The 16,280-nt window shown below is 38.6% G+C and overlaps 1 protein-coding gene across 13 annotated transcripts in view; it reads right to left on the reverse strand.

The window, feature by feature from the left end:
• Positions 1-16,280, reverse strand: part of SNF4Agamma (SNF4/AMP-activated protein kinase gamma subunit) — a 74,881-nt gene that overhangs the window by 3,291 nt on the left and 55,310 nt on the right. For 9 of the 13 annotated variants that reach the window (XM_018106157.2, XM_089265477.1, XM_089265474.1 and 6 more), the window contains 2 exons: positions 7,178-7,311; positions 2,941-2,989 (listed from right to left, as the gene is read on the reverse strand). In XM_018106157.2, coding sequence (XP_017961646.1) covers positions 2,941-2,989; positions 7,178-7,311 — 183 coding nt within the window. Of the gene's footprint in view, positions 1-1,628; positions 1,764-2,940; positions 2,990-4,291; positions 5,813-7,177; positions 7,312-7,424; positions 8,053-8,668; positions 9,560-10,737; positions 10,853-16,280 lie in introns of those variants that run through there. The other 4 variants (XM_089265478.1, XM_018106165.3, XM_018106172.3 and 1 more) reach the window with 4 other exon arrangements.

The raw sequence follows: 16,280 nt of genomic DNA on the forward strand, positions 1-16,280 counted from the left end.
ATAAATGTCTGTCATATATAGTCGAACACTTATATGTCAACGACTGATAAATGCACTGAGCGTGCCCAAACAAAAATGACAACAATATATATTTGTATATATAAATTGAGCATTGTCTGAGCGCCCTATTTGAGAACATTGGTTAAATATGTGTGCCAAGAAATTAATTAACCCGCCCAAACATTGTCCGAGCGCCTCGCCTTCTCTCTCTAGGGGCCTCAATCTTTCATTGCTTTTCAACAAATATGCCGAAATGGTATGAGAATGCGATATTATAATTGATGGCAAATGCTTTTCACTTTGAACTGATGATGAACAACTCTATGGAATATTGAAAATATTCCCATTTTCAACATTCAAATAGATCAATGTCAAATTAGCTGAATTGGCACGCGTTTCTTGAACTCTATATAGTATTATACATTTGAAAAATGTCTATTTTAAAACCTCTTTTTAAGCATTATTAATAAATCAAAATATAATTTTTGCATGATTTCCTGTTAAATATTTTCTGCTTGACTAAAAAGAAAATATAAACATTTTAGTAAAACTCAAAGAAAACTTTAATTGGTAGTTAAGGAGCTCGAACCCTTTTTCACTTTTCATTTTGCTTTGCCTTTTTTTCGCCCTTTTGCCAATCTAATCCAAATGGAATAGTTCTTAAGCTGTGGTACAACATAAATATGCCTCATCTGCTTCATAATTTAATCTCCCACACTTTTTTCTTAATTTTATGTTTTTTTTTTTTTGCATATTTATTGTTGTTGATTTTTTATTTTTTTGTTAACAAATTATACGCTGTCTGCGCTGACAAAGCTGCCAAAAAGACGAAAAAGCAGCAACGTCTAAATAAAAAGCGAAGGTTGCTCGAGATAAGTGATATATTATCAAATACATATACAAATATATATCAAATATTGCTCATATGCATTTTTTGTTCGATTTTTCTTTTCCCTAATGGAGACTTTATTGTTGTTTAATTTTCTTATTATTTATTTGCTTTTTTTTTAAGCATGTTGCCAGGGTAAAAAGTTAAAAAAAAAAGCAAAATTAAGAAGGCTGAGATAAATAACTGAAACAATGAAGAAGCAGATAGAAAAAAGGTGAAGGCTGTTCCCAAGCGAAGGTGTGCGTGTGTGTGTGTGTATTATATGGCTATATATCTCTTTTCGTATTATCATTTAAATGTTTGCTGTTGCTGCTGTTGCTATTCTGATTGATTTCTCTTCTATTTTATTTTTTTATTTATTTTTTATATCGTTTCGTAGTTTTTTTTTTTTTTTTTTCATTTATATTTCTTGTTTTTTTTTCGCACAAGTTAATTAAAATGCTTTGAGTTCTTTTTCATTAATTCAGTGTTGTTTTTGTAATTGTTTTTTCTTTTTCTTCTGTTTTAAACAATTGCAAAACGATTTCAATTGTGGCAGCTCCTCTTTAGCTGGCGTCGCGGCGCCTGAATGAATATATAGACGAATATTATTTCTATTCGTAATCGCCTATTTCGTTTAACGAATTCTTCCACAGTGACTAATTGCTGCTCAAACAGACACCGTTAGACCTTCAACTGCAGTCCATTGTATTCGACCGATCCTTAGTTCTAGTTAATATCCAGCACTTTGTGTATATACTTTTATTTTTCTTCTCTCTGTAGAGCTAAAGAGGTAATATCTATTTGGTTTGTGAAGCGCGGCGCTTTGCTTGTTTATTTGTCGCCCGTCCAAACGTCTCGAGATTTTATCATAAACTGATTCTACGGTCTCTGTTGCTGTTTTTGTGTATTTCGCTTTTCCCATTGGTCGGAAAAGCGAAAAACTTTTTCGCGCAAAGCACAAAGCAGAAAAAAATCAACACAAAAACAAGAAAGAATTTTTTTTTTTTTTTGTTATTTAATTTTTGCTGCACCGAAATTGAAATACCCTTGCAACTATAGAGTATAATATGAGGGAAAATTCTATTTAACTTTTGAATTCTTATAAGAAATTTTACTTCATTTGTAGAAATATTGTTCTGCATGCAAACATAATAGTTTTTCACATTAAAAATTAATTTAGATTCTCAATTTTCAGTGAAGTCTCAAATGAAGGTGATTTAATCGAGTTAACATCTGTGTAACATTTCTGTTTAAATAAACTATTTTGTTTTCCTGGCAACGGAATTCCAATACTTTTTCTAGTGTATACAAATGCAAACATATGTATACACGTATATGTGTATTTATTTAAGATCAACTTCTAAATAAACAAACCAAAAATTGCGGAACAAATTTTATAATCTATAAAGGCAGATCATATTGAATATGACGCTAATGATGTTCATGAAATGCATCGAATTGGCAGCCAAATGCACAAATTTCAATGGGAAATTGCAAACGTACAAATGACATAGTGAAAGCCAGAAATGCAAAGAGAGAAACAGTTAGAGAGAGAGATATTTGCAGATAGATCATCTCGGGGCGCACTTGGGAACTTATAATTAGCGCTAATGAAACCAAAAACAAGGAGGTGTGTTCAGCATCTACGTCAACCAGATACGCATCACAAATGGACTCTCTAAAATACTCGTATAGTCAATATATTTCTATATGTATACGCCTATCGCGCTGTAGAGTTTTATAACTATATAATTTTCCTGCTACCTACACAATGTTGTACGTTTAATCCCTGTGATATATGATTTTGATTAAATCAAAAAAAAATACCCACATATATGTACATATACATATTTATTTATTTATATAATATCTATACATCTGTTCTTCGTGGTTAAGTGTCGCGACGTGTGCCGACAGATAAAAAAAAGAAAGAAATATTGATGCCCGAGCCTCTTCTTGGCCAGTTGCCAAGTGTAGCTGCTAATTTATTTGAACGATACATGAATTTGTTTAACAGTTTTCCTCTCACATCCCAAACGAGCCCCCAATTTCTTTTTTGCTTTACTTACCGAAATCTGAAAGATTTACTTTGTCCAAGAAGGGATCGGCACGCGGCAACTGCAAAGGAGACAAAATATTGTTGTTTAAAATATTCATTAGCAACTTTAATTACGATAATGTCATACGTCATAAGAAAATAATATGCCAATTTTAGATACGACGTAATATGTGATGCAAGTAACTGACTTAGGTTAAATATTAACAGTAATCGTTCTTAAGGCAGTAATGTAATTATGTTATGTTATGTTATGTAAATGCAATAAGAGCTTACATCACGTAAGGGATTAACATAATTATGTTAAAATGCAATTCCATAAGCTGTGCATACGTTTAACGTTATCTTAAAGTCACGTTTACATATAAGTAAAGGAAATTACACATATTTGTTTTACGTCTCAAATACATATGCTATTTACTATTTCAGTTAAAGCGTTAGTCGTATCTCATGTATAACAGCTAAATCAGATAACAAATTGTCAGATAAATTACTCAAATAAAACTCGTATTATTTGATTACACTATCCCAGCAGCATCCATTATCATTTTCAAGGTACAATTTGCAGGCCAACTAAATAGTATTTTAAATTCGGGTCACATACTGATTGTCACTGTATCAATTGGTCTATTATTTTTAAAGTGTATGAATACAATTACCTAAATATAACCGCGTGTGCGTATAAGTTTGAATGTGTGTACATATGTTTATCTGAATGAGCACGAGCAGTGCTCCAAGACGTAATCGCTTAATCAGAAAACAGGCGACGCAATCGCAGATAAAAGAATGCAAACTTCAATATAAATATTTATGAGTTACTCTCATTCTTCGCTCTCTCTCTCGTTCTCCCTATCTCATTCGCTCTGTTATGCGCATTTATCATGCGTCTGCGTTGAATATATATAGACAAAAAGTTTTATTTGAAATTAGCATTGAAATGTGCATTTGTGGAACGAGTAGCAATCGTAAGTGCCATAGGCAAACAGGCATTCGAAAAGTTTGCAATCTCTGTAAACAATTAGACAGTGAGCGAGAGAGCCACAGAGGAAGAGAGAGAGAGAGAGAGTGCCATTAGCTCTCCCTCTCTCTTTTTCCGATAAACGAGCTCTCAACTGCTAACCAAAAGCGACGGCAACGTCAAGGCAATTAAATTGACACTGAGCACAGCAAAAGCTGTTAGGCGAAATAAGGCGAATGCAAGATAAAATAGAAATTCCTAAAACTGCTGTAAACAACAAGAGGAAAACAACAGAAACACTCGAAAGCTTAGCTGTCAACGAATTTTCGATATCCCACTCTCGCTCCCTCTCCCGCTATCCGATATACATATGTATGTACATATCTCTGTCTCTCTCACCACTTACGCTAATTTTTCGCCCCGTCTGCATTTGTTGTTGCTGTCGCTTCCATTGTTCGATCTGCTCAATGCTGTAGTCGCTGCGTCGCCGCAACAGCAGACACTGATGCACCGGTGCGGGTGACGAATGCCGAGGCGAATTGTGGGTGCTTTGGCTGTTGCTGCGCCGCTGATAGACCAGCGACTGTTGCAGTCCACCAGCAGCCAGCTCGTTGCGGCCAGCAACCGGTGAATGACCTGCAGACAGACGTTTGCCAGGCATCAGACCATTTGCAATGTTGTTGCTATTGTTGCTACTGCGCTGCTGCTGCTGTTGCGGTTGTTGTTGCTGTTGTTGCTCTTGATTCTTATTATTGTTCATTGCTGCCTTGCGACGCATCAGCACTGCCGGCATAGCAGCCGACAGAGTTGCTGATAGTTTTCTAGAATCTTTTTGTTTGACTTTAGTGTTGTTGTTATTGCTGCTGCCGTTGCTACTATTGCTGCTGCTGCTGCTGCTGATGCTGGAGCCGATGTTGTCATCGCGCCTGCTTACGTGCTGCGATTGGCGTTGACCATCCATAAAATCTGTGAGATTTGTGCTATTCAGCAGCTGATAGTTTGCGCCGGCCGCGGTTCCGTTACTTGACAACAGAGTGGGCAGATGACTGTAGCGCCTCTTTCGGTATAGCGGCGAATTGCTAAGAGAGCGCGCCTTGCGGGCAACCTTCGCGTGCAAACTGTCATAGCTGCCGCCTAAAGTCTCGTAGGTTTTCTCTTTGCTTTTGCTATTGTTGTTGTTCTTGTCGCTGCTGTCATTATCGGGCAGATTTGGGTCAAAGCGGACGCTTAATTTCCCATTGTTATTGCTGTTGTTGCTGTGTAGTAATTTGGAAGCTGTCTGCTGCGGCAGGCCAGCCACTGCCGCTGTCGCTGTCGCTGCTGCTGCTGCTGAGGGCAGCACACCAACACGAGGTGTGCTCGACTCAAACGCGGAATAGCGACGGCGATACATGTGCAAATACACAAATACACGCGCACTGCAATTATTTCACTAAGAACACTCTCACCTACACTCACGCACTGCACTGATAAAACGCGCTCGCGTGCTAAGGAAACTATATGCGTATATATTGGAAAATTTGCAAGCGAGCGTTGCTTTTTGCGTTTGCTATTCTCGGTTCCGGGCACGTCTGCGCGCTCCCAAATGTAAACGTAAACTGGTTAACAGTTTGTTGAGCGTTGCTGCCATATGATCAGCACGTGTGTGTGCGTGAGCATGTATGTGTGCGAGTGCTAAAGCTTAAGTAAACACACACACACGAACACATGTAAACAACGCAGAGAGGCCAATCTATGTCGTATCGAAGTTCAAACACACTAAACAAAAGGTTTCCATCATGCCGCTGAGTATACATACATATGTATACACTTATTTCACTCATAAACAGATTGCCTCTATTAATCAGCAGTGTTTGTTTTAATCTATAATTAAATTTAGTTAAGTGCACTACAACAATCACAAATTGCACTGCGATAACCAAGTACTCTGCCTATCCAAGTGTATCAACCAAAAAAACGCATGGCATTCGTTCGTTCGCATTCTTGAAGCTTCTTCAAAAAAGAAAAAACAAAAACAACAACAAGAGCACACATAGAGAGCGTGCATTTTAAAGAGAGAGCGAGCCAAGTGCTAAGTGCTCGCCCACATACACATAGGATAAGCAGTAAACAGTGGGCGAGTGCTAACAGTGCCATTGCAGACAGAGAGAGAGCGAGAGAGCAAAAGAGACAGATTATGAAAGAAGGCCGCAGTGAAAAGCTTCTTCTGTAAATATACTCAAGAGGCCGATAAACAAAGTAAACGCAGCTACAGATTGTAGACACAGAGAGCGGGAGAGAATTCGAATTGAAATTCAGTTGGACTTCGCATAAAGCAATCGCATATGAATTATGTGAAATGCGCACGATAATTAATCATAATTAGCTAAGACAAACTCACACGCATATATATATTTTATATATATATATATTACTATGCTAGACACTGCGTGAGGCTTTCTCCGCAGCTGACGTCAAGAGCACTAGAGAGAGGACTTTGGCAACAATTCTTGTTAGCGGCGTAAAATGTCGTACTTGTCAATATATAACGCAACAACAACGTCGAAGCCAGTTCCGCCTTAATAACTACGTTGCGGAGTGTGAAAAAATTGTAAACAAGGCGTTCGTTGTAAGAATATTTAAGCCAATTACGTTGACCTTGTGGTTACGTCAACAACAATATGGAACAATGGCAATGTGCGTTAACTGGAGTAGCGCCCACTCAGAAAACTATATTGAAATTATGACTAAGTTTATAGCCTCTCAGTGATATTACTATCAGGAAAACCATAACAAATGTTATTCGCAAAAAAAAAGAAACAACAACTAAGTAAATTTAAAAGCTATAAAAACAGCGCGTACATTAACAGCTGTTAGGCTGAAATGTTTACAGCACTCCTGCTACAAAAATCATTGCATACTCGACGGCAGCAACAAAAAATCCCTTGGACAAAAAAAAGCTTGTAGAAATAAAGCCACAGCTGACCTAGCAGGGAAATTATGCTAACTGAATGAAAAGGAAAAGAGAACGAGGAAATAATTGAATGCGGCTTCAAGGCTATTTGTCAATGTCAAACTAATACTGTGGCTAGCATGCGACGGGTAATTCCTAGGGGAATTTCTCTATCTTGGCAAAATTAATAAGTACCAAATGGAATTGATACGACAATTTGAGTAGAGAAATTAAGTTTGAGCTTGCTTTCAATCGATATAATTTTAAGAATGAAAACAGAATATCAGATAATGAGTTATACTTAAACTAGAGTGTCTTAAGAAATTTGTAACTTTATATTTATATAGTAGTAGTACTTACACCTCTGGAGTCTCTGAAGAGTATGGCTGCATGGTGTGGATCTAGAGTGCCATCGCCTCGATAGCTACGACCGGCAGCACCCACCGAAGCGCGTCGTTTCTCCAAATCGGCAGACGCGCGCCGCATATGAGCACCTAATTAAACAGAAGAGAGCAGAATTAGATATGGGCATAGACAGAAAAAGTGCTATATAAGAGAGCGTAGGTTAGGACTAACTCTAAGCTAGACAGCAAGTACCCAGTTTTACCTTCCTTGACAATGCGCTCGTAGATCTTATAGGTCTCGCCGCAATCCTCCAAAATGCGATTGGCTCTCGAGAGCGTGTTCACATCGAGACTCTTCGAGCGTGTGCGGAAGTTCTCCTGCGGATCGTTGAGCGGGGAGGTGCAAACGCTTTGAGCATCATGGTTCTTCCTCGGCCACACGTGCATCTTCTTGCCCAGGGTCTTGAGCATCTCCTGTATGGAGTGATGATTGTGATGATGATGATGACCATGGTACTTGTGTTTGTGGTGTTCCTCCTTGTGGCTAGGCTCCTGTTCGTCAATGCTGAGACTTTTGGCAAAAGACGAATTGTCGAAGCGCTGCCGCCCCACAGACACATTCAGCGTACCGCTGTCCATGCTGTAGACGGACTGACGCGATCCGCCCGTACTGTAGTCATCCATTGAGCTGGCCGCTGCATTCACCCTGTGAAATATCGATATGGCAGTGGGTCGCTCCGAGCTGCGCTGCGGCCCGCTGGCGCCCGTGTGCGTAAAATACTGATGATCCGCGCCACTCTCATAAATATCATCGAGATCGTGTGGAAAGTAGCCGCCCGGCGGCTGAGCAGCCGGTGGCGAGCCAAACTCAGGTGCGCCGCGGCGCATGCTCTGTAAATAATATGTGTGTTTAGCTAAGGCGCATTGGCGAAACCTTCAATTGCATTGGAACCCTGCCTCAGAAACAGCAGCACTTATTTCCTCAGTCCTCAAACAGCTGTGAGTCCATTTCTAGCACACTACTATCGAATATAGTACATCTTACTCTCTTATACAATTAATCGTGGATTATCGATGAAGTCGATACAAATCTAATAATCGATAGGTTAGCAAGGATTTGCTTTGCAATTAAATCGAATCTGATCAAAATAGAAACGCTCTGATTCACATTTGAATTTAACCTGGATCTTAAATATAATAAATAAAATTAATTAACAAACTATTCTCAATACACTTTTAAAATATTTTTAATAAAGATACTTTGGTACAATTGTCGATATGAAACAAGTTTATCTCGCTCGCCAACATAAATAAAATGCAGTTTCAACTGTCATCACCCCACGATGAATCGTGACTCTGCCAGAGATGGACTTGATAGGTTTTGAACAAGCTGCGTGATTTGATGACAAATGACTAAAACGCTGATCTAAACATTGATTAACTGCGAGTGCTGCAGTCCGAAACAGGGTCAACTGCAATGCTGGCCAATTGATTGATCATTGCTTACGCCATAAATAGCCGGACTGTGAGATCTTTCGAACATGCAGCGCTTCGAGGAGGGTGTGCGCTTCAAGCTGCCGCTGATGCCCGATCCGCCGTAGCAGCTGTCGTAGGAGCTGCGGTGTCCGCTCTGGCCGCCGCCATTGGCCTGATGCAGCGGCGAGTTGTTGTAGTTGCATTGCTGATGATGATGATTGGCCAGCGACTTGTGAGCATCGGGCACGGCCTGTGGCTGCGAGTGGCGCTCCGTCTGCCACTGGGAATAGGCGCTGCCTGTGACGCCGCCCAGCGCCGAATTGTTTGAGTTATTTGAATTGCTGCTGGAACTATTCGAGGAGGATTCCGTGCAGTAGAGTGTACGCTCCTGCAGTGAGCTGGATGGCTCATATGAGTTTCTGGAGCTGTTCCGATGTGACCAACTGTCCACGCTGCTGCCCCTGGCGCCGACGCCGACACTGCCCTCGCTTATTTGCTTCTCCACGGCGTGCTGCCGATAGAGATGGGAGAGTCCGTGCATTTTGTTGCCGTTGCTACACTTTTATGACGCAGTGTAGACAAATGTATTGTGATCGATTGATTGCACCTTATGCGTTTGTCAAAAAGTTTTGTTAACTTATATATAGCAAGATTTCTTTAGTATTTGCACTTTCACTCTCTTTCCACCTTCTCTCGCTCTCTCACTCTCTTTATCGTTCTCTTTTGTTAAAGTCACATAATCCTTGCACTGTAAATGAACAGCACGTTAGATTTTGTCGTTGTTGCACTTGTCAAAGAGCTTTGTGCTTTTTGCTCTTTGGCTCTCTTTCACGCTTGGAAAAACGTCGTTAAGTTGAACGCACTCAAATTAAGTCAAAGCTGCAGACGACGTCGACGTCGACGCGAATGAGTATGTATGTATATATTTTTTTTTGTATAAACATTTTTTTGTCGTATTAATATTATTTATATAAACGCGAGCACACGTCGCTGATCGTGCGTGTATTTAATTATTGCTATATTTGAGCAAGTTGTTAACATAACTACATTAGCTTAACAGCAACTGTAAAAGTTAATGCAAACATTTGCATTCGCTGTTGAGCGACCTAACAGCCGCCAGCGACTGCGCAGCTTGCACTTGAAAAAGTTCAACCCACCCCCAAAGGCCGTCGTGTCAATGCGCGAGTAGCTATTATTTTGCATTGTTGCGACTGCAGCAGAAGCTGTTGCGCTCTCGTTCTTCTTCTTTGTGTTGTATACCGCATACAGTTCAGAATGCTCTGCGCCTATTCACACAGCAAGCGGCGCGATATTGCTTGTGACATTTTGGTCACCTGATTGACAGTGCCATATTAATATACATGTGTGTCTACAGCAACAGCTCAATGGAGCGAACAACAGCGTTGCTTGAGTTGACGTCAAATAAAGATATCGAATAAATAAATACAATATTATAAATTATACAAAAGATTAAACTTTTCAACAAATATATATATATGATTGATCGACAAAAAATTGTAGCGGAGCTTTCACTGTATTTTAAAATTTCTTTGAACTAGTTGTCTGAGCCACTGTATTGACCTAGGTACAATTGTTAATTAGAAAAATTGCTCCAAATGTATGCATACTTGTACGTATGTTTATGTTCGCACTGCCACTCTCTCGCTCTCTCTCAAAAATGCCGATAGTTTGTATTTTCAAGCACCTGTACTCGCGCTTTGCTTGAATATCAACAATATGAGCAGCGGCAACAGCGGCAAACGTATTTCTATTTTTATTATCAAAACGAAAATAGGTGTAAGAAAAGAAAAAAAATAAAGTCGAAAAGAAATATGATAAACAAGTGACATGATATACATGTTTAGGTTGCGAGCGCGTAATTACGGTTATTGATTACATTTTAGAGACGCACAAAAAAAGCTGATAAAATGTTTGCGCAATCGAGCGTAAGTTCAATTGAGGTTAAGTTGTAGCCAAGCAGCGCCGCTCACCCACAACCGCAACCGTAATCCAACTTGTGTGAATTATGCGAATTATTGAGACGCTTATACACGTACACACACCCACCCACACACACTAAATCATATAGAAAGAACATACACAAACACACGTCCGTTAGTCTAAAAATGCCAGCGCAGACTGAACATGCGAGAAAGAAAAAGAAACATTGAGTGCACGTGCAATACGTAAACAAGTGCCAGCAGAGAGCGCAAGCGAGGGAGAGCGTATGTTCCACAGCGTAAAAGACATTGGTTAGCAGCTCAATGATGCTGCCCGCTAACAGCGCGCTGTTAACAGCTAACAGCGGTAGGTGGTGGGTTGCTTGGCTTGCTTTTAGTGTTGTTTACATGTCGAACATGCCGCGACCATCAGCGTAATGAACAACACTTCTCATTAATAACGACCTTGGGCAAGCATTGTGCAATTAAATAAACCATTTCCCCGCTTGCAATTTCAAATGCAAATGCATTAACAGAGTGGAATAGAAATGAAGTGGGTATGTTAAGTGCGCATTAAGCAGATTTTTGGTTTTCCTTGCCTATTGGAATGCCTTTGGGAGCTGTTAACCTTTTTTTCTAAGAGGTCATAAGTAAGGGCCCAATAAATAAAAAGAAAAGAATCTGCAAAAAAATACGCCGCAAAGAACGTGTCCTTTACTCCAGAGAAGGAGAAATACTACCAAGCGGAACAACGCATGCGCTATTCTGAAAGTGAAAGCATGTAAAACGAAATACATACAGTTATTTGTATATATTCTTGTATTTACGTAAATACATAAATACGTTATGCGTATATTAGCTCATAGCCATGCTGAAAACTCGTATTGCGCATTTAGGTCAAGTTGATGGAATATTTAAAGCCTATCAGCAAATGCAAAATTAATAACTGATAAGTCTTATCGGAGCGCCGTTGCCTATCTTAGACAGACCCCCACCAGACAGGAGCCCAGATAGGCCAGCCCCCAGCTCAAATTTTTGTTATATGGCCCTCAACTTGTCAGCAAATTGAAAGCAAAACCAAACACAACATTTTATAAGGAACCGTTATAAAAGTTGTTTACGCTTTTATTGGCCGTATTAAGAACAAAGCGGCTGTAACCGACTGCGCAATGCACTGTTGAGCATGTTAAAGCAAGAGATTTAGAAATACATAGCTGAAAATGTGGAACGAATTAACGCCAACTTTTTGCACAGTGTACAATAATACTTTATATCAAATATATTGTTTTCGTATTATTAATTTTCTTTTCTTTTTATTTTTTTTTTTTTTTTGTCAATTTTTTCGATTGAACATGAAACCGCTTTGCTGTCAGTTTTCTAGCTAATTTGGCCAGCATTTACCTTGAACGTGATTGGGAATCGGATATGCTTATATATGTATGCATATAGATAGATATATATATATGTATATGCATATATATTTATTCATATTATCAGTTTTTTTTAAGGTATTATGCCCTGCGTCATGAACTGAACATGCGCCATGTGCATTGGCTCAAAAGTTCCAGAATGTGCCTAGTTAAGCGAATTTTTGAAAGTTCCCTTTCAGAAAACTCCGATTACACAAAAACAAATTTGCTGAATTTTGTTTGGGAATCGTAAGCAATTACAGAGGTTTTTATGGGTTCGATGACTCAGCGCAGAAATCGAAAAATAAATATACGTTTAAAATTATTGAAATATATTTTTGTACCGATAAGCAATATGTACACACATATATATCAATTTTATATTTCATTATAGCATATAAAATTAAATATATAATATATGTTGGCATGTTCATCCTCTATATACTATGAGAACTTTCTGCAGCGCAACGTTGAGGTCACAGGCAAGTCAGTGACCTCTGCATTGACCCATTGCACACAGCTGACACAGAGTCTATTCTATTTACCGTTGGCCGACATGCAGTCCAACCTTGAGCTCGAACTTTGAACTTAACGCTCGTTCAGCTTTATAAATTATTACAGTAAGTCGTCTGGCCTGACCTTGGTGCTCGCGTTTAGGCGACTTGCGACTGGGCGATGCACAAGCCCATAAAGCTGTCATTATAATCGGGAAAGCCAACTGATATCTATGTATGCAACTTTGTCAGTTATAAATGCCTATGTATGCCTCCCGCTCTATTCCTCTCTGTCACCCTCTCACTCTCTCTCTCGCTGTGTCTTCCTCCTGTTGCTCATGTTTCCTAACTGCCTGCAGTTCCGCATGCAATTAGGCAAATGCAACCGGAAACGTCTCTCAACAGAAATTAAACAGAACAAAACTTTGCCGCAATTTTCGATTCCTTTTGTTTCACGTTAATTAGTCGTAGTTTCTCTGGGGATGGCAGGCAAAGCAAACAAAAGAACCTTCATCAAAAGATTCGTTAAAGTGCATTGAAAAGTCATTGAATGCGTTTTATGTAATTTTTCGTTGTTGTTTTTTTTTTTTTCTGTTTTCTCTTGAATCGCTGCCAATTCGCAACATGATGGATGATCCCGAGCTGGTTCATGGATAGTGCATTAAACTGTTATACTAGTGCTGACAGTCAGTCTATTTATAAATGAGTGTTATACTTAAGTATATAAATGTTGTAATACCTAAATTTGTATTACCATTCAAACGATACGCTTTTACATTTCTATTTCCCTGCTATGTTATACCCAAAACTGTTATACATTTCACCCTCCATGTGTTGTTAATTAATAATACTGCAAATACTACTACTAATTGTCCAAGTGTAATTTTTGTGGGCAAACGCTGACGCCAACCCGTTTTATAAGCAACTGGTATACTGTGTTAGATAAGTTGCCGTATAAAATAACTGTTATACGTTTGCTATACAATGTGCTAAGTGAGACAGGCCCACTAAGGCTTTGCATTATTCATATTACAGGGGCAATTCACTTAGTATACTGTTTACACGTGCATTAATTTGCAAATTTAAATTACTGGTGATTCCATAAACCTAAAAAAAGACACGATTCAAATCGTCCGATTGATAATTCATTGTATGATTCATACAAAAAATTATACAAAATGCTTCCCGAATTCGTAAGGCACAAAAAGAGACCTTTGGGACCCCCTTTTCGATAATTATACAAACTGACGCTGCTTGATCGCAGCGAAGTTCTCTGTTTGTTCTCTCTTATATAACATTTGAATATATACGCTATAGAGCCCCATTCCTGTTTGCACTAGCAGTCGAACCGGCAAGATTTGCATTGAAAATGAGCCGGTTACGCCGCTAAGTTCCCTACCGGTAAATACTTGATACTCTGGTAATTAGGTACTCGAAGAAATAAGTTGAGTTAAGTTAAGCTCGCACGGCGGCGCCCCGTTGGGGTTTAATTTAATGGGTTCGCTTTTTGTTTGTATCCCTAATGGAAACCACAATTGACTTATTAACAAAACCAACAGCAGCCGGAAAAATCGTTAGTTAAATATAAATGAGAGGCGCGACTTTTATTTGTACTTAGGCAATAAACGAATTCAGTCTCTCTCTTCCGCCTTAGCGTTTGTCAATCCAATTGAACTCTATTGACACAATCAGATAATACCTAGCTATCTATGACATTAAATGCTTTTCACGCGCTTGGATTTTTTCGCCCGAGCCCCAACGATAATTGTGACATTAAGAAACGCTTTATCAAAATACAAAAACTTCAGAAAAATTAATGTGCAACGCAACGTATTTTGATTACGAACAAAACAAAAGCTACGAAAAAACTGTTTGAATAGAAATTGCTGGGCTGTGCGGGAGTGGAGCTATTTATAATAGATGGAAAGTGTTTTTTAGTAGCTCTAATAAAAGTAGGTATGTTAAGCTATGAGCTGTTAAGCTGCCATACATGTGTACATGAGTAATAAACTGTTAATGGGAGCTAAAACGATTAATTGTTACACTGTTGGCTAACATGAATGTTAACGTGAAACTATTAGAGAGTAAAATGGGTCTATTATTGTTACTTCTCAGATGTATAAGATTAATATTTATAATAAATATTGAATTGCTAAGCTAAGAACAATCATAATACAAATTATGTTGAGCTGAGACCTTTGATAACATTACAAAAGCTGCAAATAACATTAGACTGTTAAGTTAACATGTTTAAGTAATAGCTCGCAACTATTTTAATTTAATCAAATTTTACATCGACTTTTCAGCTCGATAAACATTTTAGAACAATTTACTATTAAAACTATCTCTCAGCTCATGCACAATACGAACATTCAAGCTATTTTTAGCCAACAATTTATGTTAACAGAAAACGAAGTCTAATGTGGAGGATAGACCAGCCTATCCACCTTGTCCCTATCGGAACGTGCTAGCCTATCGCTGGCGAATTTTCACATATAGTATAGACTATGTTCTAGATTCTTTTATGTGCGTGCGTGTGTGTGTGTGTGCGTGCGTACATATATGTTTTTCATTTCGTTTACGTCAATGGAAATTTGTGTAAACGCGTGGCACGTTCCTCGAGACTTTTGCAGCTTGTCAAGAGGGCGATGAAAACAATTCAGCTCGGTTGCTCTTTCTGCGTAGGTGCTAATTGGATTTTATGAGTTGCCATTTGCAGCAAATGGGCGGGTCTGACAGTTATTGAACTTGGGCGCAATTAAGCAAAAATAATGATAGCAAGGGCAAAGGAACAATTGGCAAACGTCTAAAGCTGCGATGTTTACTAAATTCAAGGATAATGTCAGAGCTGACATCAAAAATATTAATCAGCCACGAGCAAGAGCTGACAGAGAAAATTGTTTGTCAAAGTGAAATGCATTCATTCAGGCAAAAGCTCATTCCAAGTATGTCAAATAATAATGACGATGAGTTTGCATTATGTTAATTTCTTAAAGAGTGCTAAGGGATCGGCAATATAAATACATTACAATAATATATAATAATATAATTAGATAAATATTAAACATCTTCTATAACCAAGAGAAATAAAACATTTACCCTTCTGAATGTCATTCTAGCGCCAACTAGAAGCGAGCTTCGTCATAGCTGTCAGCTTTGTCAGCCATGTGCATGGGACATCGAGCGTTACATAACAGTCAGCTTCAGCATGATAAATAACTTAACACTGATTGCTATATTCTCTGACATTCTTCAGCTTCGCAAAGCAAAAACAACAATTTGTGCACGGGCTGAGATACTACTGCCCCCTATCGAGTACAACTGAGAACAGGTTTTACTGTGACCCATTCCCCATCATTCCCTGGATTTGTTCCCAGCTGCCTGGCTAAGGTTAATTAATTTGTTTGTTATTGTGATATGTAAAAACTCGTGGACAAAGTGGAATTTCATTTGCTTTACCTCGACGTTGACGATAAACAAACAAATAAAGTCAACATTACTGGAACTAAGTATTATTATTATTATTATTTTTATTATTGCTGTTGTTATCAGGCAACAACAATAGCAACAACGGCAACAGCAACAGCAACAGCAAGAGCAATTGCAAATATAAGACGCGGCTTTGCATCTAGATACATATATACGAAGCTCGACAAGCACAAGTATAACAAATGCAAATAAATATATCTATATATGTATATGTGTATATAGAATGTGTGTATAAAATATGCATATATACAGATGTATCATTCAGAATGAGGCCCCCCCACAAGTGGCCACTCGCTGAGGGCAAACAAATG

Source organism: Drosophila navojoa, chromosome 2 (genome assembly GCF_054131105.1).
Source record: "Drosophila navojoa isolate 15081-1374.11 chromosome 2, UAZ_NAV_1.0, whole genome shotgun sequence".
Lineage (NCBI taxonomy): Eukaryota > Metazoa > Arthropoda > Insecta > Diptera > Drosophilidae > Drosophila > Drosophila navojoa.